The sequence below is a fragment of the Beta vulgaris genome, chromosome 1 (assembly GCF_026745355.1).
Source record: "Beta vulgaris subsp. vulgaris cultivar EL10 chromosome 1, EL10.2, whole genome shotgun sequence".
Lineage (NCBI taxonomy): Eukaryota > Viridiplantae > Streptophyta > Magnoliopsida > Caryophyllales > Amaranthaceae > Beta > Beta vulgaris.
The window spans coordinates 23,125,303-23,148,240 of NC_079202.1; the positions used below are offsets into that span (position 1 = coordinate 23,125,303).

Genomic DNA, 22,938 nt, shown 5'->3' on the forward strand with positions numbered 1-22,938 from the left:
CTAACTAGCTATTATAGGATGTAACACCCCGATAATTCTCTCTTTTTAGAAATACCTTTTCAATATAAAACATAGAGAATAACCAAAGCATTATCGCCCGTGTGATAACGTATCAGCTTATTCAGAATTTTACAGCGGAAAACATATAACTAAACTTCATACTTTATTAATATAATAAATAAATAAGTACTTAAAACCAAACACACTATAAATGTTTACTCAAATCAAACTTATTATAATATGTTCCTACTACTGCAATAAATATAATAATATATTACACAAGCTCTCCATTCCAGATTCCCAATGATGCAACATCTGCGAACCTGTAAATGTCAATGCTCTAAAGAATCTGCTCACCAAAATGGGTCATCACATGATCAATAAGGCAAAACCATGATCAACAATCAGAAACAAAACACGTAATCAGCAAAGCTGAGTACTACATAATATTACATAAACATTTCTAACATGATACTAATAAATAACATGCAGGGATAAATAATAATCATGTTTCATCCTTTGTTTTGAACAATTTAATTCAACAATTTAACGAAGAAAATGTCATCCCATTATCAAAGATCAAAGCAGAAAACCCTAATTCCTCATTCAGTTACATACTTCAATCAAGTAAAATTAATCACAAATCATAAGAAAATTAGAATTAGAGAAATTTTAAGAGAGCACACTAATCTTGATTCATGGTTGCAAGTAGTGAAAGATGATCGAAACCTAAATTTGAAATTTCACCAGAAAATTGGTGGAGGAACGACTTGGATTAATTAGATCGATGAAGAGGCAGATTCACGTGCAATCGACAGGATAATCTGTAAAAGTGTGAACATAACAAAAATTCGTGATTTATTTGAAAATTTTATCCTATAATTATGAATTCGAAGTAAAGAAAAAAAAGGCAGAGAGATAAAGCAACGAATCAACTTATTGTATTTTGGAAGATTGGAGTCAAGGAGTCTCGCCGTCAATGAAGTAACCAGGGAGGTCGTAGGTGAGAACCCAAGAAGCAGATCTGAAGTTTGGGAGGAGAGAGAGCGGAAGAAGCAGATCTAAAGCAATGGTGGTTTAATTTTGTGACGGCCGGAAGCAGAAACCGACGAGGGTAGAAGCCTTGGCAGTCACGAACAATAAGTATGGTTAACGAGAACAGCCAAAGATTCTCCTGCAACTTGCCACCGCAAACCAGCTTGCTCGATTTATAAGAACTCGCTTAATGAAGTCGAATTTGTCCCGAAAATTCAATCCAATTGAAACCTAGGGTTTAATCAAAAAGCAAATGAAAGAGAAATTCGGATGAATTATACTCTGCACCATTCAAATTCAAAGTGTTTGCAGGCCATTATTTGATCGAAGAAGAAGCGAGAGATTGTAAAATCACCTCGTGAAGAATAAGCACAGACAAGAATTCTGCGATTGTTTTGTTCGTTGGATGATAGACCAGAGCAGAAAAATAAGACAATTGCAGATCTAGTTAAAGCAGCATGAACAGTGAGGAGAGAGTAAAAGGAAAACAGAAGGTACGAAGAAGTTCGACGGACGAGGGAGGAGGGTTCCAAACTTCCAATTGACGGAAAATAAAAGTGAAGCGCAGTACTTACACCTATAGTCGAAAATAAATATTTGGAGGAAAACTTGTGCAAGTGCTCGGGTTGATTAACCGGAGCACTTATTCACAAGTGCTCTGGTTGACTAGTCAAACGGAGCACTTGACATCAAGTGCTCCGGTGGGCTCTTCAACCGGAGCACTTGTGAATTTTTTATATTAAAATTTTCACAAGTGCTTGGGTTGATTATTCAACCGAGGCACTTGACAAGTAGCACAAGGAGTTTTTTCCATTAGTGTAGGAAGATGAAAAACGGGTGCGACTTCGTATTTCAAAATGACCTGTGATATCGAAGAACCTTTGAAAAATAGGAATGGTGATAAATCAATTTCCCAGAAAAAGCCATGGCACGCTCAACATGTACCCCAACTCCTAATTGTCCAACTCTAGACGTGCACCAGTCTAAAGTTTCTTACTACCAAATTACACTTTACGTGATTTACAATTTATTACTTGTTATGACACACACAAGTAACACAAGATATCAAATCAAACATTCACAACTAAACTTCTTTTATCTTAAGATTTAATAAGTGATCACACAACTTACAATCCAAGATTACTTTCTTTAATCTCAATCTTTCTTATTTGTTGAACCTAACCAACAATCAATCTTACCTTTCAAAGGCTTAACTTATCAACTTACCAAATAAGTCTCTCAGTCCTTATAAAGTAGTGAAAATAATACTGTAAGGGAACACATAACTCAACATGATTCAATCTCAATAATGTATTAATTCCCCCATGTGAATTAATAGCTAAAGTTCTATCCACATGCTTGCATCAACAATACCATACAAGCATGATAATCTTTAACTCATAATCAAATTTCATAATCAACATGTTTGCACAGAGGCATAAAACATGTAAAATCCAAACATACTACAAATCACATATGAACTTGTAAAGTTTCAATACATGATACTACAACTTTTCCTTCTTAAATCATGATACTATATCACATAACATATAGGTATGTACATACCTTGTGTAAACAAACTGATAGGCCACCTTTAATCACTTAAAAGTGATCACCTACTGAATAATCTCCGCCTATAATAATCAATATAAATCAAAGTCAATACTCTAAAAAAAATACAGCAACTTTAAAATACTTTAAATCCTCTTTAAAAATATTTAAAAGTTGTTTTTACCCTTAAAACTTATATTACTTTCAATATCTAGCATAGTACTACCGTACTAGTAATTAAAATCCTTAAAACTCCATTATTAAAGCCCTTTCTAAAATTCCAGCAACTTAAAAAATTATAAAACTCTCTTTAAACATACTTAAACATGCTTAAATTCATAATTTAAATCAATATCATAGTTCATAGCACGCTACTTTGATTTTCCAATACTTAATACCCTAAAAATCCATGCTTTGATAATTAAAAACTCAATCTAAAAATAATAGTTAAATCTGAAATTTTATTCTTGTAATACAATATATATATATATATATATATATATATATATATAATATATATATATATATATATATTATATATATAATATATATATATATAAAATCCAAGATTAATAATTAAAACAGTAAATTAAAGTTATTAATCATGATTTGTACTAAAATAAAGCATAAAAACATGGTCTTTAATGGAAACTTGAGGAAGAAGAAAAAAATTTAACCAACAAATCAAAGAACCAGGAAGAGGGAGGCGCCGGACAAGGAGCAAACGCCTGGCAGCAGCGGCGCACAAGGGAAAACGGCGGTTAAAGAGGTGTGGTGATGTTTCTTGGCGAAGAAGAAAGCGTTACTTGAAGAAGAAGAATGAAAACTTGAGAGGAAAAAGAAAAAAAAAACTCACGAGGAAGAGAAAATAAGGTAGCCGGCTGTTTGTGTGAGGAGAGAGACATTAAATTTTTGTGTGGTAAAAATAATTGGGTCTAAGGTATTTATAAAGAGGTTTTTCCTTTTGGGCTTAGGAAAAGGTGATTGGGTTCAAATAAAGTTTGATGATGAATAGGATTAATGAATTAGAACTCCCAACATCAATAGAAATCTTATTCCCAATCCATTTAGAATTTTGGGTTCCTCAATCCCATTTAAACTTCTCTCCTAAATCAAATTAGTATTTCAAACATTTTTCAAAGCATGTCTTAAAAAAATATTTTAAATTCCTCAAATCCTTAAAATAATTTCTTTGACTTTCAAAATGGTCAACCTTCTTTAAATAAATAAATTATTTCAAAATTTGTTACGTTTAAATATAAATATATAAATACTAAAATATATTTATAAAATCAATAAAATTACGGGGGATTACAGCTGTTGATCGAAGCAGAGTTTTCTTGTTGGTCCCAAACCGCTTGAATCTGGCGAAGTTGCATCAAATATTAACCTGACAGTTACTGAGTTCGAATATTTATTAACATCGGGAGCTAGTCCCTGATAAATTTCTATAATTTTTCGAGTTGTTTTTACTTGGCTACGTCCAAATTGAGTCATTTTTAGAACTCTAATGCAGCAACCTTATGAGTTTCAAAGGAGCACCATTATCTCTTCATATGACAACAAGTTTGATCTTATCACAATCTTGTTTCATGGTTATCAATGCTAAGAAACCAGATTTGAGGATGAATCTTTTTCAAAGGAGGAGAATTTAATATATATTCGATGAGCTAATTCAATATGGTTGTTAATTTAGCAGTTTTATTGTTAAAGTCATTTGTTTGTTAGGAGATTGAATGAGCTAGTTTGCTTTTATTTAATTCTAGTAAATAGGAGATTTTTCTATTTATATTATAAGAGTTATATTAAATTAAGCACATGTGCTTAGGCTAAGTTGTAATATAATTGTTACTCGTGTGTGCCTGATCAGCTGCTGTCCAAAACGTGTGAAATCGGCAAGGAGTGAAGTGAAAAATAGTGGCATGAAGATTGGAGGTTGCTAAAAACTCCCTCATTTCACTTATCTTAGATGTGTGATGTTGGTCTAAGTAAAAGAAATCAGCTAGTGGCATGAAGTTAGCTAGAATGTAGGAGTTTGTTTCAACAACACTCCTTCAACTCATCTTCATTTATTATGTGGTATTTTAGCTGCACCAAGATGGGCATATTGATGCCTACAATCAAGGAAAATCAAGACTTATAGCAACATGATGAAGTGGTGAAGTGGAGCCTAATTCTAGGAATAGAATAGCTTAGTTAAACGTGTGTTAGTACACTAACATTAATTATTTTTAGTTAGTTTCTTCCTTTTATTAGGTAATTATTTAGTTAATTTCAATTCATGTAAAAAATCATAAAATCAATTGTATTTGTCCTATATATAGCAAGCAATGAAAGAGAAAGAAGGATGGATTTTTGATGATTCGAGACAATGTGTTTGTTTGTTTTGTTTTCAGTTTTCTTTCTTGGATTGGAAAGTTAAGTGAATTCGTTCCTATGCTAGACTAGCTTTTGCAAGCTAGTTATTAATCTAAGGATCCTTAGAGTTTTCAAGGTGGTGTATTTGTATCCTTGTTAAACTCAAGGCTGCCATAATCGTGAGTTTTTGTGGATTCAATCTCACTTGGTTATTTTCTGTACTTTTATCCTTGTAGTTCGAGTGTGACTCCAATTATAAAACATTTAATATCGAATCTTCACCATTCTACCTTTAACCCAACATCCAAACCGCCATAAACACAAAAAAACTTACGAAAAATTCCAATCCAATCCAACCAGTTTATGGTGCATTTTGTTTCTATTTGTTCTTGCAGTTGAGAGCTATTTTTCAAGCATTTCTTGATCCTACACTGGACTACTCCAAGTATAGTTTATTATCCTTAAATTTCACAAGATTTGAAGAACGCTTGCTATTAATTCGAAGCAGATTTTACGAGTTGGTCCCAAATCGCTTGGATCCAGTACAACTGGAGCAAATATGAAACTGCTAGTTACTGGATTCGAATTTTTTTGTGAAATTTTAACTGTGTGCTAATAACATCAAAAACTAGTTCCTGCTAAATTCTCATAAAATTTCGAGTTGTTTTTACTTGGTTGCGTGTCCTAATCTACGTCAAAATTGAGTCATTTTTAGAATTCTAATGCAGCAACCTTATGAGTTTCAAAGGAGCACCATCATCTGTTCATAGGATAGCAAGGTTGATGATATCGCAATCTTGTTTCATGGTTTATCAATGCCATGAAACTAGATTCGAGGACAAATCTTTTTCAAATGAGGAGAGTATGATATATATTCGATGAGCTAATTCCATATGGTTGTTAATTTAGGAGTTTAATTGTTAAAGTCATTTGTTTATTAGGAGATTGAATAACCTAGTTTTCTTTTATTTAATTCTAGTAACTAGGAGATTTATCTATTTATATTGTAAGAGTTATATTAAATTAAGCTCATATCTTTAGCCTAAGTTGTAATATAATTGTTACTCGTGTGTGCCTGATCTGTTGTTGTCCAAAACGTGTGAAATCACCAAGTAGTGAGGTGAACAATAGTGGCATGAAGATAGGAGGTTGTTAGAACAAAAAAACTCCCTCATTTCACTTATCTTAGACGTATGATTTTGGTCCAAATGAAAGAAATCAGCTAGTGGCATGAAGTTAATTAGAATGTATGAGTTTGTTGCAACAACACTCCTTCAATTCATCTCATTTCTTATGTGGTATTTAGCTGCAGCAAGGTGGGATAGTGATGCCTACAATCAAGGAAAATCAAGACTTACAACAACATGGTGAAGTGGAGCCTAATTCTACGAATAGAAACAACTTAGTTAAACGTGTGTTAGTGTGTTAGTGCAGTAGCATTAATTATTTTAGTTAGTTTATTTCTTTTATTAGGTAATTATTTAGTTGATTTTAGTTAATGTAGAAAATTAGGTATACTTACCCTATGTATAGCAAGCAATGAAAGAGAAAGAAGGATGGACTTTTGATGATTAAAGAGAATGCATTTGTTTGTTTGTTTTGTTTTGTTTTCAGTCTTCTTTCTTGTATTCTAAAGTTAAGTGAATTCGTTCCTATGCTAGATTACATTTGGAAAGACAGTTAGTGATCTTAGGATCTTTAGAGTTCAAAAGGTGGTGTATTTGTATCATTGTTAAACTTAAGGCTGCCATAACCGTGAGTTTTTATGAATTCAGTCTATCTTGGTTGTCTTCTATCGTCCTTGTATAGTTCAAGCGTGACTCTAATTATACAAAATTTGGTATCAGAGCTACACCATAGTACCTTCAACCCACCATCCACACCGCCATAAGCATAAAAAAGCTTACAAAAAATTCCAGTAGAATCCAACCAATTTCTGGTGCATTTTGTTTCTATTCGTTCTTGCAATTAGGAGCAAATTTTCAAGCACTTTTTGAGCCTAAACTGAACTAATCCAAGTCTAGATTATTGTCCTAAATTTTACAAGAATTGAAGATCGTTTGCTATTGATTCGAAATAGATTTTTCGAGTTGGTCCGAAACCAACTTGAATCTGGTGCAGCCGAAGCAGATATTAAACTGCCAGTTACTAGGTTAGAAAATAACCAAAAGAGATTGAATCCACAAAAATTCATGGTTATCAGCCTTAAGTTTAACAGGTATATAGATACACCACCTTGAAAACTCTAAGGATCTTAAATGACCAACTACCTTGCCAAAGCTAATCTAGCATAGAAATGAATTCACATAACTTTCCAATCCAAGAAAGGAAACTAAAAACAAAACAAACAAACAATCAAACGCATTGTTTTTAATCATTAAAAGTACATCCTTATTTCTCTTTGTTTGCTTGCTATATATAGGGTAAGTACAAGTGATTTTCTGATTTTCTACATTAATTGAAATTAAGTAAATAATTACCTAATAAAAGAAATAAACTAACTAAAATAATTAATGCTAGTGCACTAACACACGTTTAACTAAGTTGTTTCTATTCGTAGAATTTAGGCTCCACTTCACCATGTTGTTGTAAGTCTTGATTTTCTTTGATTGTTAGCATCACTATGCCCACCTTGCTGCAACTAAATACCACGTAACAAATGAGGATGAATTAAAGAATTGTTGTTGCACCAAACTCATACATTCTAGTTAACTTCATGCCACTAGCTGATTTCTTTCATTTGGACCAGCAGCATACGTCTAAGGTAAGTGAAATGAGGGAGTTTTTTTTGTTCTAACAACCTCCTATCTTCATGCCACTATTGTTCACCTCACTCCTTGCTGATTTCATACGTTTCGGACAACAGCAGATCAGGCACACACGAGTAACAATTATACTACAACTTAGGCTACGCATATGAGCTTAATTTAATATGACTCTTATAATATAAATAGATAAATCTCCTAGTTAGTAGAATTAAATAAAAGCAAACTAGCTTATTCAATCTCCTAACAAACAAATGACTTTAACAATTAAACTCCTAAATTAACAACTATATTCAATTAGCTCATCGAATATATATCATACTCTCCTCGTTTGAAAAAGATTCGTCCTCGGATCTAGTTTCTTAGCATTGATAAACCATGAAACAAGATTGTGATAACATCAAACTTGCTATCCTATGAAGAGATGATGGTGCTCCTTTGAAACTCATAAGGTTGCTGCATTAGAATTCTAAAAATGACTCAATTTAAACGTAGATTAGGGCGTAGCAAAGTAAAAACAACTCAAAAAATTATGAAAATTTTAACTGGGAATAGTTCTTAATGTTATTAGCACACAGTTAATATTACACAAAAAAAAAAAATCTAACCCAATAACTAGCAGTTTAATATTTGCTCCAGCTACACCAGATTCAAGTGGTTTCAGACCAACCCGAAAAATCTGCTTTGAATCAATAGTAAACAACCTTTCAAATCTTGTGAAATTTTAGGGCAATAAACTAGACTTGGAGTAGTCCAATTTAAGCTCAAGAAATGCTTGAGAAATCGCTCCAACTGTGAGAACAAATAGAAACAAAATGCACCAAAATGGGTTGGATTCAACTAGAATTTTTTGCAAGTTTTTTGTGTTTATGATGGTATGGATGGGGATTGAAGGTAGTATGGTATAATTCTGATACCAAATGTTATATAATTGGAGTGACGCTCAAAGTATACAAGGATAGAAAGATAAAAAATAACCCAGAGAAAAAGAATTTACAAAATCTCAAAGTTTTAGCAACCTTAAATTTAACAAGGATACAAATACATCACCTTGAAAACTCTAAGGATCCTAAGATCACCAACTAGCTTGCCAAAGTTAATCTAGTAGAGGAACAAATTCATTTTTTCAATCCAAAAAAGAAAACTGAAAACAAAACAAATAAAGAAAGAGCCCGACTAGGGTATGAAATAAAACACCAATAGTCCATAGACAATGGCAGTGTCGTCACAAGAAACTGAACTACCATTACAAATGATTAAATTGACGTCACGCTAGATGTACTACATAGTCTATTGCAGAATGGGTGTTATATGGAGCATATAGCTCCCAAACAGTAAAAATTTATTCACAATTGTTGGTATATATAATCAGAGACTAAGAAAACGACTGTAAAGTGATGTTTACAGCTTCATCATATGAAAGTTAACATCCTCATATCAACTCAGATGGATAAATTTGTCATGAAACAATCACATTACTGGTGGCTGCATGTGGTTCATATAAAGTATCGGACAATTTGGAGGGCGGCCAATATCGGAAAACAGATCTGCCAACAATGTTTTTGACAGGTAGTGGACCCCTGTGAGGAAGAAAAGAGCTAGAGTATTAGCGAATAATTTCAGCATGACAGCAGAATCACTTCATATACCCCCCCCCCCCCCCAAACCAATCATCATGGACTACGTCACAAAAGGAAATAGGACAAGTCTGACAAAGCCATGGCCACTCTTTCTAGACTTCAAAAAACAGAAATAGGCTGAAGCTTGAACATTACCAGTTATGAGAGTCGAAGCTGTTGTTGCGGTTGTCTCCCATCACAAAGACATAGCCTTCAGGCACAATCTGCAAATAAGAGGATAATAGAATCAAAACCAAAAGATCTACGGTTAAGTTATGTGAGCCTCAAATTGGAAAAGGAATGGCTTTTGACGATACCACGGCATCCATCTCATAGGCTAAAGGCTCCAAAACAAATTCCTCAACACGAACATTACCATTTACTAGCAACTTGCCATTCTTGACCTGTTTAAGAATAAAATTTTCAGACAGGTTATACAAAGAAGCAAAAGACGCATAAGTAAACCTGTAGAAGTACAATTACCTATAGAAGATACTCACTTGAACACAATCACCAGCCTTCGCTACAATTCTTTTGATGAATACATCCCCAGAGGTAAAGCCAATTTCCTGCAAAACAAAAAGACTGAAATGTTAATCAATTGACAAAGTATAAATGGAAGTGAGGAAATTTCTGCACATCATGCTCTCTCTTATATACAAGATGTCTAGATACCTGGAGAATAGGTGGTGCTTTAAAAATAACAATATCAGAAACTTCAGGCTGCCTGAAGAAGTAAGAAACCTGAAAAAAGGAATACATGATTCAGTTTCCATAAGCTTCATAATACATCAGACTTCAAGAAAAACAATATTCCCAGCAGCTGGAGGTTTGAGTTTGAGCATAAAGTCTGTTAATCAACAACCTATTGCTTCCATGCATCGATAACAGACGCATATAGGACTATAGGTTCAACTAATCTTTCTTTGACACTTGACACAGACTACACATTTGTTCATCCCCACACAAATATAGCAACTACATATGATATCACATACAATAACATTTGTAAAAGAAATCATTCCTTCTTTTTCGTTGTTGACTTTTCAGACAATAACACAGATATTTCAACTGGATGTATGGCAATTCAGATTATTTTTCTTAATAGATGACACTTATAAATTTCAATTTGTTCGAATTCTTTTGTTCACCGAACAAGTTAAAACCAATAGATTCTTGAACTATCAAAAGCAGGCACTTAAGCAAAGAAAGTGAAGGAAAATACTGACCAACAAAGCCCAATTAGACCGCTAAAACCCTTTAAAATGTGTGAGCAAAATATCTATTCTCTTTATCACATTTTAGGTCAATTATACTATATAGTTCCTTCTTTGCTTAATAGTTGAGAGATAATGTGACTTTTAAGCTTTTTTAATTCTAACTTTCACCAAAAAGAATTATATTATATATATAAGGAAAGTCGTTGGATTAGTCTTAATGTGTATTATCAAGATACCTACTATATACTTCCTGTGTTCTTTAATGATTGCAAAATGGCCCATGTTAGGAAGTTATGTATTACTTGCAACATTGATATTTTTGACAATATATTCTTTTTCTCTCTCTCAACACCAAGGGGATCTTTTTATCTCTATCTCTCACCTCTTCTTGGTTTAAGTGAACATTTCAACATTGTGAGTACTAAAATATAGAGAAAGTATATGTTTTACTATTAGATAGTTAAAGATGTTGATGACGCACTAGCAAGCATGACAGTCAAAGTGTTGCAACTTTTGAAAGCAAGGGAAGTAATTCCCATTGTTTAGGGGATTTTTCTATAGATGTTATATGACTTCTTAGTTCTTCCTGATAACTCCTCTTTCCACATTTAAAAAAAATATCGTAAAACTTCAAAATCCCTTATATAGCCCATAAACTCTCATGAAGTTCACATTTTCCCCGAATGCAAAATGTCTAGTGAATTAATTCCCTCAAGAATTTTATAGTAAAATATGGTATTTCCTTACTAAAATTTGCTTTAAATAAACAAAACTAAACATTACTACAGGCTTTATTTACTCTTTTATTATAAAAAAGAATAGTAATAATTCTCTAACCATAAATTATTGATTTACAGCATTCCTAACTGTATGAAAATTGAGTTTCAATGTTCCCCACAACTATCTCCATGCTAATATGCTATATAGCTAAATTACGTTTTCTGTAAATAACAAAACTAAATGCTAGACACAAACAAATAAAACTTCAAATAAAAGGGAAAGAACATATCAATTTTGAATCTCTCATGATCTGTACAATGAAAAGTTTTGCTTGGCTTCTATTAATGTCACCAAGTTGGTGGTTCCAAATAACCTGTTGATTGCACTCTATCAAACAGCATCTATCTATTAATAAGACAACACTAACCCGTGAAACAGCCAAAATTGTGTATCAAATAGTGCACCAGTACCACCCTCTGCAAAATGTTAACAGAAACAACTTATCTCATGTTTGGTTGAACAATTTTGGATTCTAAGAAATGCAATCAAATACCTTTCCCCTTTCTCTATATTTGGTTCAACCCCCCTCAATCCTGTACCAATACTTGGTGGTAAAAAAACTCCCCTAGTTTGTTACCTTCCCTTTCCCCTTAAGTAATAAAATCCATTTCTTTCCCTTTGACATAACTCGAACCAAACACGCTCTAAAGTTGATCTTATTATATCCTGAACATCACGTCCTAATTTGAATTTAGTTAGCTATATAACCAATACACTCCAACTATAGTTGGAATAAAACCATTTATTAATCTGCACTATCAATATTTCACTAGCTTCAATTTAAACTACCAAATTACGAGGTTCAAACTACAAAGCAACATGTCATAAATAAGTTCACTTAACAGAATGATTGGAAGGATCAAACTGGAATTCAACAAGTTACCTTCTCAGCCAATATCCGGTCACCTACATCGAGAGTGGGGTACATAGACGACGATGGAATCGACCTTGGCTCAGCTAAGGACGACTTGTACAGCAGGTTAACCGTCACAGCCGTAAATGCCGCCTTAGCATCATCAGATGAGAAATTGAACAGCTTGGAGACCCAACTTCTCCCATCAATCACAGTCTGCTGTGCAATTTCCTTAGAAGCCGAAATATCCTTGTTCCTCATCTTCTTCTCCTCCAAAATTTCTGATGTCCCACCCCTATCGACGTCATTACTCGAAGACCGGATGAACACCGGCTCATTACACGGCAGCCATTTGGAACCATGCAGGAACGGGATAATCGAAGCGCCACGATACGGGGCAACCCCCATAACCCCCATTGTAGTAGAAAATGAACCTCCAAAAACCGCGGAATTCATCAGCGAGATGAAGCCAGCAGCAACCTGAGAGCTAGAACTCCCAGTGATTAACTCCGCAGCAAAAGTACTAAACGAAGCCGTTCTGCTATTAGGGAGCCCATAACTCGGGTTCTTCGATCGCCGTATCTCAGGTTGAGTAGTATTCGTACAATTATAGGGATAATTGTAAGTTGTTTTAGGGGGTTCGATATTAGGGTTTGCGATATTGGGGCGAGGCTTCGAGAATAACTCATGAACACATCGGTAGTTAGCGAGGCGGTGGCCGGCAGAAGAAGCAATGTTGTGAGCCATGGTAGCGGAATAAGCGACGGTGTATCGGATCGCCATAACGAAAATAATGAAAAGATCAAGAAAGATGCGAAGCAGGGTGGTCTCGGAGATGAAGCACAAAAATGGAGGGGCACACCCTAATGAGCAAAGAATGCCATAGATGATTGATTTGTTGGTTGATCGGTTAGGGTTAGGAGGAATTGAGGGGTGGAGAGAAAACTAGTGGGATTCGGGGAGTGATTAAGGTGTAGTTGTGGGTGGGGGTGGGAGTGCGGGAGCTGGTTTCTGGGTAGAAACGAGCTCCGGGCAGGTGAGAAGAGGGGGGTTTGGAATTGGGGATTTGGGTTTGGATGGAAGAACAGAGAGAGAGAGAGAGAGAGAGAGAAAGGAGGAAGGGGTAGGGCAGGGTATGGGTTAGCCAGAAAATGGGAGAAGACTTTTTTGTGGATTTTGTATAAAAGTAGTGGTGTCAGAAACAGATCTGACCGCTGGGTCAACCTGATTCTGACCTGACTTGAACCTGGTTCGACCTGTGAGGGTCAGTCCTCAGACCTGACCGAAACCTGACCTGGGATTACCCAGACCTGACCGGCACCTGGCAAGATTATATGTTGACCTGACCAGACAGACCTGCATTAAAACTCAAACCCGACAGTACTTAACCAGATATTACTAAAATTCAATTACTTTTTTATATCTATAAAATCATTTAATATATAAATTTATAAATTTTGTTATACTTAATTAATTAAATAAAAAAATAAATTATATTTAATTTAAGAGTTAAACTTGAAATATCATTTACTTGTTTATATTATCTATAATTATCTAATGTCCCCATTTTCAAATAATATCAAAAAATATCTTATTAAATCCTATACACCAAATTTATTATTCCATTTTAATATTCTACTAAATTTTCCTCATTTTTCTACCAAATTATCCAATTTTAATATTCTACCAAATAATATCTCACATGCTCATAACACTATACTAAACAACAACATATGAGCTCATAAAAAATCTGCAATTATAATAAATTACATTAAAAAAATCAAAGTTTAGTGAAATTAAATAAAAAACACACAAAAGAATAAATGTGAAATTATATAAATGTGAAATTATATGAAATTACATAAAAGTCAATAAATCTGGGGACAAAATTGAACATATTACACAAAACAAAATTAATCAACACAAAAATTAACAAATCAAACTAAAAAATCGAAAAAAACTTGAACAAAACTAGATCTGGCCGACAAGTGAAGACTGACGACGACAAGTGAAGACGACGTCAAGTGAAGACTGACGACGACGACGACAAGTGAAGACTGACGACGGCGAGCGACGAGAGAAGACCGAAGGCGACGAGCGAAGACCGACGACGACGAGCAGCGAAGACGAGTGAAGACCGACGACGAGCGAAGACGATTGAAGACCAACGACGAGCGAAGACGAGTGAAGACAATTTTGTCAATGTGCAGCAGCGAGAATGATTCAACAAGGATGATGAGAGGCGAAGGAACACATTGGTTGTGGAGGATGAGAGAGGCTAGAAGAAGAGAGGAGATGAGAGAGAAAGAGCATCGAAAAAGGGATGAAGGACAAAGCAATGGAACGAATGAGCAGCAATGGAATGAGCAGCACAATGGAAGAAGCAGAGAAATAGGATTTTTAGGTTTAGAATTAGATGAGAGATAGTAGAAGTTAATAGGATAGGAGAAGATCGACGGTTCATATTGTTTTATGACATGTATCAACGGTTAATATCCATGATCTGTGTGCTCTATGTTATTTTCTTGTGTGCCATTGATTATGATGATCTAACGGTTTAGATTTTGCTCATTAGATGAATTTGGATTTTGCCTTAAGAAAACAAATAATCCTACCAAATTATTATTCATAACAACTAATCTTCATGCTCCACATCCCTAAACCCCAAATCTCATACCTTATAACCCCATTTTCAAATAATAATATAATTATTTATAGTAGTAATCTCATATCCACTAATTGATCGTATATTTGTAGTTAATATATAATACTCATTATTATTATCATTAGTTATATATTAGAGCATATTAAGAGTTTATACTCATTAATAATCAATCGCGTATTAGTTAGAATGATTCCATATTATTATATCGTATTAAAGTATTTAAGTCTACTGATAAAATAGTTTGTTTATAGTCACTATATAGTATATACAAAGTTAAGAATGATTCCAATATCATTATATCCATTTGTATTACTTTGTGTTTACACTAATGATATAGCTAGAAATGTAATACATTGATGTATACACTATCTATACATTGACATATAGTCGAAATGCAATACATTAATCTCTAAACTAATCTAGTTTATATGGGGTAATGATATAGGGATGTAATTTACTATTATTAGTATTGTGCAACATATGAACCCGTGTTATAATCACGTAGGCGGTAGACCTCATATAGTCATATGAACCGTCGTTGTAAATCTATGAATGTATGATTATCATTTGTTATTGTTATTGTTATTGTTATTGTTATTGTTATTGTTATTGCTATTGTTATTGCTATTGCTATTGCTATTGCTATTGCTATTGTTATTGTTATTGTTATTGTTATTGTTATTGTTATTGTTATTGTTATTGTTATTGTTATTATTCCTCTTCGTATTTGTATTACTATAATAATAAATCCTTTATATGAAATTTGGAACTGATCTTGTACTCGTTATTATTGTCGTTGGTTATGAATTATGATATATAATATTAAAACATATGAAGAGTCGCATCTACTCCTTTACTCATTAGGGTGGTTTTACGCAGTTGATTAGTCGAAATAAGAGTTAACTAAGAGAATACACTAACATCACGATAATCAATATAGTGTTTTTATTGGTTTTTCGTTATTATCCACATATTAATCGCACACACACACATATGTATGTATATGTTGATCTTAATACTTTTATTAATACGATTCATTTATATATATATATACAAAGTTAAGAGAAGACCACACACACACATGTGTGTGTATATATATATATCGATCTTAATACTTTTATTAATATGATTCATATGCAAAATACATAACAAAATCAAGATGACCCGATCAGGAGTTACCCGAAGTTGAATTGGCGTTCAACAGCGAATGGACCCGATGTTTCACAATAATCGAACTAAGATGAGTAAGATCATTACTAATTCAACCCGAGTACATTTCACTTAACTCAACCGCACATGGAACCTAAATACGATATTCGCAAACCCGGCTAAAAAAATGTCAAAGGGCAATTATACCCGAGAATGGATCGACTTGTAAACGGAATGTTCAGACCTGTCCGGCACCCGGAAATCCAATGATTCAAATGTGTTCGACCCAGTTGAACAAAACCTGACCAGTCATGACCTGGGGCACTGACAATCAGAATCCTGACCTGTCCGGGTATGACCTGGTTCGCCGTGGGTATACCCAGAACCTGTTTACTAACCTGTTTTGACACCACTATATAAAAGTATAAAACAAGTAGGTGGCGTCAACATCGTGGACCATGGCGGCTTTGGGTACTACTTACTGCCTACTGGGTACGGGTTGCGAAGTCGTTGTGTATGCGCCACACACGAAGTTACGTAGTTTCTTTCTTTGAATTTTGAAGTGTTTAACGATACTAGTTTTTAACTCGTGCAAAAATACACGGGAGTTTCTATACCTCCTTCATAATATAATTAGTCTTTTATATACGCGATGTGTTCGTTGATTGTTTGGGTCTGTTCTTAATAAATTTCATCTAAATATAATTTTAGAAGTGTGATATATAATTATTGTTATAGAAACTAATAGTGCTTAGAAATTGTAATGACCGTATTTAGATGTAAGGTCTTATAGTCAAATTAAATTTGTAATTTTTTAAAATTAAACTATCATTTTTCTCATTGTGTCAAGTTACTTTGTTAATGCTAATTTAGTTTAATTTATCATTAGAATTTTGACCCCATCTTTAAATTAGGAAATGATATATTGTAGAAAATTTGAATTTTCAATTATATATTTAGATAAGGACAAAAAGGACTTTGTAAAGGGGACACCATAGCTCCTCCTTGGCTTATATAATAGAAATGGTTGCAACAAATGAAAATTTTATACCTCACAAATAATACTCATTTTATTATCGTCATTATGTTACGGAGGAAGTAGTAGATATGATTTGCACGGAAATTGTTTTGTTTGTTAAGTAGTTCTTTTTATTTCTAAACAAGTCATAAGTAGTTTTCTACCGTTTCCACCCGTGCAAAATAAATTATATACTATTTCATCTCAAACTTTTAGACCTGTGCATTTTGTAAGAATTTTTTTTTTTTTAGTTAATAAGAACATTTAGTTTCCAACAAAACTAAATGCATAGATATACTCTATGATTGTGTCGAAAGTTGATTTTGTAAGATGTAATTGAATTTATATTTAATCACATTTTCCATTATATTATGTTATGTAATAAGAGTAAATGAAATAATACACATACTTATGGAAAAATTAAACTATACAATATATTTTTTCATTTGTTTCCTTTTGTCCTATTATTAACTTTCACCCAATAAATTACATGGTCATCTCACGTGGCAAGTTAAACTTTGATCACCAATTATGCAATTTAGACTCATAAGTCTCTATTAGAGTAAATTTCTCATGTTTTTCAATATAAATATTCCGCCTATGTTGAATATAAGATTTAAAGATCTACAAACAAACTTTTCATCATATAATTGTAGTAAGGGCGTGTTCTTCACAGCTTATTTTCAGTTCAGTTCAGCTCCAATCAGTTCAGTTCAGTTCAGTTCAGATCAGTTCAGCTCAGTTCAGTTCAGCTCCATTCTTTTATAACCATTTTGTTAAATATTATTATTATGTTGGTATAATTTATTTTACTAATTACTCTTATTATTATTATTATTATTATTATTATTATTATTATTATATTATTATTATTATTATTATTATTCTTATTATTATTATTATTATCATTATTATTATGATTATTATGATTATTATTATTATTATTATTTAAATATATATCATTACTATTAAGTATTATTATTATTATTATTATTATTATTATTATTATTATTATTATTATTATTGTTGTTGTTGTTGTTGTTGTTGTTGTTGTTGTTATTGTTTCTATATATTATTTTGTTTATTATCGCTTTACTCATTATTATTACTATTATTATTAGGAAGAACATGGTTTAGGTCAAAGCACAAATAAACCCACTTTTTTTAGCCCATAAACCAATCAAATCGCGTCAAGACGGTTTATGATGTAATTTTTGGCGGTCCAACCCAATCATTATTTTTATTACTAAATATTTTTATATTATTAAATCTAATTATTAAAATAGTAATATTAATTTACTTCTTAGATATAATTGTTATTATATATCATCATCAAGTATTAGTATATTAATACAAATAATATAAAATAATTATTATTAATTATCATTATTATCATTAATTATTATTATTATTATTAATTTATGATTATTAATATTATTTATTTATAACTATCATTTAAAAATATCCAAAATACTATTAATATTATTATTCTTACTTATCATTATAATTATTATTTAATATTCATATTATTATTGTTTAAGATATTATTTATATATTTATTACATTCAGTTTCTTTCAATTTAATTCAATTCAATTCAATTCAATTCAATTCAATTCAGTTCAGTTTAGTTCAGTTCAGTTCAGTTCAGTTCAATTCAGCTTTGATAAGTTCAGTTCAGTTCAGATCAGTTCAGCTCCAATAAGTTCAGTTCAGTTCTTTTATGCCGAAGAGAACAGACCCTAAATATAAGTATACTTAGGGCCTGTTCTCTTCGGCATAAAACAGCTGAACTGAATTGAGAACTTATTGGAGCTGAACTGAATTGAATTAAATTAAATCAAATTGAATTAAATTGAATGTAATAAATATATAAATAATGATTTAAACAACAATAATATGAATATCAAATAATAATTATAAAGATATGTAATAATAATGAATAATAATAATAATAGTATTTTGGATATTTTTAAATGATAGTTATAAATAAATAATATTAATAATCATAAATTAATAATAATAATTAATGATAATAATGATAATTAATAATTGTTATTTTATATTATTTGTATTAATATATTAATACTTGATGATGATATATAATAACAATAATATCTAAGAAGCAAATTAATATTACTATTTTAATAATTAGATTTAATAATATAAAAAAATTTAGTAATAAAAATAATGATTGGATTGGACCGCGAAAATTACATCATAAACCGTCTTGACGCGATTTGATTGGTTTATGGGCTAAAAAAAGTGGGTTTATTTGTGCTTTGACCTAAACCATGTTCCTCGTAATAATAATAGTAATAATAATGAGTAAAGCTATGATAAACAAAATAATATATAGAAACAACAACAACAACAATAATAATAATAATAATAATTATTATTATTATTATACTTAATAGTAATGATATATATCTAAATAATAATAATAATAATAATAATAATGATAATAATGATAATAATAATAATAATAATAATAATAATAATAATAATAATAATAATAATAATAATAATAATAATAATAATAACAAGAGTAATTAGTAAAATAAATTATACCAACATAATAATAATATTTAACAAAATGGTTATAAAAGAATGGAGCTGAACTGAACTGATTGGAGCTAAATTGAACTGAACTGAACTGATTGGAGTTGAACTGAACTGAACAGAACTGATTGGAGTTGAACTGAACTGATTGGAGCTGAACTGAACTGAACTGAAAATAAGCTGGGGAGAACAGGCTATACCCACAAAAATAATGCATATTTACATTTCACCTTTTTGTTCTATCATAATACTAATTCTTTAAAATAAATTTAATGGCTACTGTACTGACACCAAATTCACATTCTTGCACCCAAAAGAATTACAAAATAAATTTGTACTCTGCATTTTTTCGTAATAGTCAGAGCAAAGGTTATCTCTATATAGAGGCGGGTACCTTGTGTTCTTGGCCGAATTAGTTGCCGTTCCCAAATATATATAAATGAATTTGTCATTTTCACATGCCAATATATAGTTTACATTCATTTTGTATGATTGTCTTTTTCTTTTCATCCCTTGAAATTGGTTATAAAGTAGAGAGTTATTGTGGTGACAAATTTTGCTTATGAAGCTTGAAAAGGGGATATCAATTAAGCTAATTACAAAGTTTTGTAATATTTGTTGCACATAAATTTATTAAAGTTAGGATTACTAATTTACATCGATATAGGACCATGCATTATATTCAGTTATTGTACATAACTCTTAATTTGCCACACATTTTTCTCAAGAACCCAAAATATGTTAGAGTAACTATAAGATCTGCATGTCTTCTTATTAATTATTTTATCCTTTTGTATTGTCCCCGTTTTTACAAACTTTTTTTAATTTATCATTCAAATGCATTTATTATATTGTAGCTAAATTGCTAAAATTTTAAAGCATTCAAATGGGATGGTAAGGATAAGAAACATATAAAATTAATATATTTTAGATTTTAAATATGTGCAAAAGCTCGAACACATTTTCTTTTATAATTTTAAAATTTTAGGATGTTTCTCCTAAACTCATGTCATGAATGTTAGCTTGTGATTTACAGTTTTAAAAACAAATACTTTTGCACTGACTTACGAATCATGTGTTATGTGGCTGATGTAATTGAGGTCATGGTGGATCATGTGAGCTACAATCTTATTTTTCAAAATAAGTTGATTGAAAAAAATCTCTTGCTCTGCCTATTACTTTCCTTATAGGCTTCACTATTCAAATCACCACTGACACTCAGCCATACACCCACTTCCACTCCCACTTCCAACCGTCCCACTTACCCCCCTTTCTCCCTCTTATTACCGTCATCCACACCAGTGGCGGATCTAGCGTGGGTTCAGTAGGTTCAACTAAACCCACGCGGATCCGAGGGAAAATCTGGGAGAAATTGGAAACTAAATAAGAGTTATATACAAAAAAAAAAACACGCATAGGTTCGATAGACATACCAATTTGGCCTAGTGGCAAATCGTGCGTGCAAGCCTGCAAAGGTGAGCGCTTGTGTGCGGGGTCACAGATTCGATTCCACTCCTCAGAGAAAGTTTTAATATTTTATTTGTCATTCTTTTACTTTTTCTTCCCTCCCTTTATCTTATGTGTTTAATACTTGGTTGACCACTAGTCAAAAATTCACTTTATTAAGAAATAAAACTTGGTCTGAGGAATAATGTTACACTATACGTGCAAGTTGAGTACATAATAGTGTACTAAGTAAAATTAGTCAAACATTCACTATATGTTTTACTACTTGTATATTTATATGATATGCAATAAGAAGTATGTTAAAATGTGAAGGGTTAATATTTGTATATTTTTACAAATTTTACATGTGCATTTTATAAACTAAAAGTGCAAATATTAAATTTTTACACGGAAGAATTTTTGTACGTCGGTTCTAAACAAAATTCTTGGAAGAGGTTAATATCATCCGAAATGCAAATATCATATCATTGTTGTCTTGTTGTTTTGTGCAGGGACTAAGAAGAAGTAGGAGGCTGGCAAAGGGAGAGGTAGAGCTTTGCGTTGGAAGTGGAGCACGGGTTGCTGCACTTGGCGTAGGAAGCTATAGTCTGTATTTGTCATCTGTATTTATGTAAGAACTCAATAATTTTTATTTTGTTCCTTCAATAACTAGGAACATAATTTTTGTTTCTGTTTTGGATTCTGGAGGGTTTTGTTTAGAAATTAAGAGCAAGTGCTATTCCATTTCCTATAATAATATGTTCTATGTTAGTGCTAAATTGATAAATGGCTTATATGTGCTTGATAGGTCAAGTACAAGTCTAGAACATAGATAGCAAGAAACAAAAATTAAATGAATCAACCCTAACCTACATTTGGCATTGTCAAATGAGTCATATAAACCAAAAGCGCATCAAAAAGTTATAACAAGATGATATCCTTCCATCATTTGATTTCGAATCATTTGATGTATGTGAATCATGCTTGATGGGGAAGATGACGAAGTCGCCTTTTACTAGAAAGGGTGAAAAGGACATCGATCTCTTGGGCCTCGTATATAGAGATGTTTGCGGTCCAATGAGCACAAAGGCAACGGGAGGGTTTAACTACTTCATTACCTTCACTAACAATTTGAGTAGATATTGATACGTCTACTTAATGAAACATACGTCAGAATCTTTTGATAGATTCAAAGAGTTCCAAAATGAAGTACAAAATCAACTTGTAAGACAAAAAAAAAAGCACTGCGATTCGCTCGTGGTGTGGCGAGTATTTGAGCCAAGAATTAGATGATCATTTGATGGATTGTGGAATTCTTTCACACTTAACTCCACCAGGAACACCCGCAATTAAATGGTGTGTCTTAAGGGAGGAATCAGACCTTATTGGATATGGTTCGATCAATATAATGATGAGTCTTGTTGATCTTCCGATTTCTTTTTGGGGATATGCTCTCGAAACAGCTACACACACACACTAAATAGGAGCCCGTCAAAGGCTGTTGAAAAGATCCATATGAGCCGTTGAATGAAAAATTCCAAACTTGTCTTCTCTTAAGATATGGAGACGTGAGGGCTATGTAAAGCTGTTACTATTAAACAAACTTGTACCCAAGTCAGATAAATGTCTCTTTATGGGATACCTAAAAGAGACAAGGGGTAATTACTTCTATAATTGTCAAGTGAACAAAGTGTTTGTTGCCATGGTGTCTTCTTGAAAAGGAATTTGTTTCTAGAAAGACAAGTTGGAGTAAAATGATTCTCAAAGAAATTTGATATGAGCAACAACTAGACGTGGTTCACACTATGTCAGAGACGGCCCGACAAGACGAAAGTCAAGTTCAGCAGATGACGTATTCAATGCGTGAACCTCCTACATATGCTAGATTTTCTACTTCTTCACTTGATCATTGATTG

At 32.3% G+C, this 22,938-nt stretch overlaps 1 protein-coding gene across 1 annotated transcript; it reads right to left on the reverse strand.

The window, feature by feature from the left end:
- Window positions 1-8,869: 8,869 nt before the first annotated feature.
- Window positions 8,870-13,307, reverse strand: LOC104885082 (thylakoidal processing peptidase 1, chloroplastic). Its single transcript, XM_010669788.4, has 6 exons — window positions 12,212-13,307; window positions 10,004-10,072; window positions 9,829-9,897; window positions 9,646-9,732; window positions 9,485-9,552; window positions 8,870-9,289 (listed from the first exon to the last, which is right to left on the reverse strand). The coding sequence occupies exons 1-6, from the start codon at window positions 12,962-12,964 to the stop codon at window positions 9,169-9,171; spliced, it is 1,167 nt and encodes a 388-aa protein (XP_010668090.2). The 5' UTR covers window positions 12,965-13,307; the 3' UTR covers window positions 8,870-9,168.
- Between the last annotated feature and the right edge of the window lie 9,631 nt (window positions 13,308-22,938).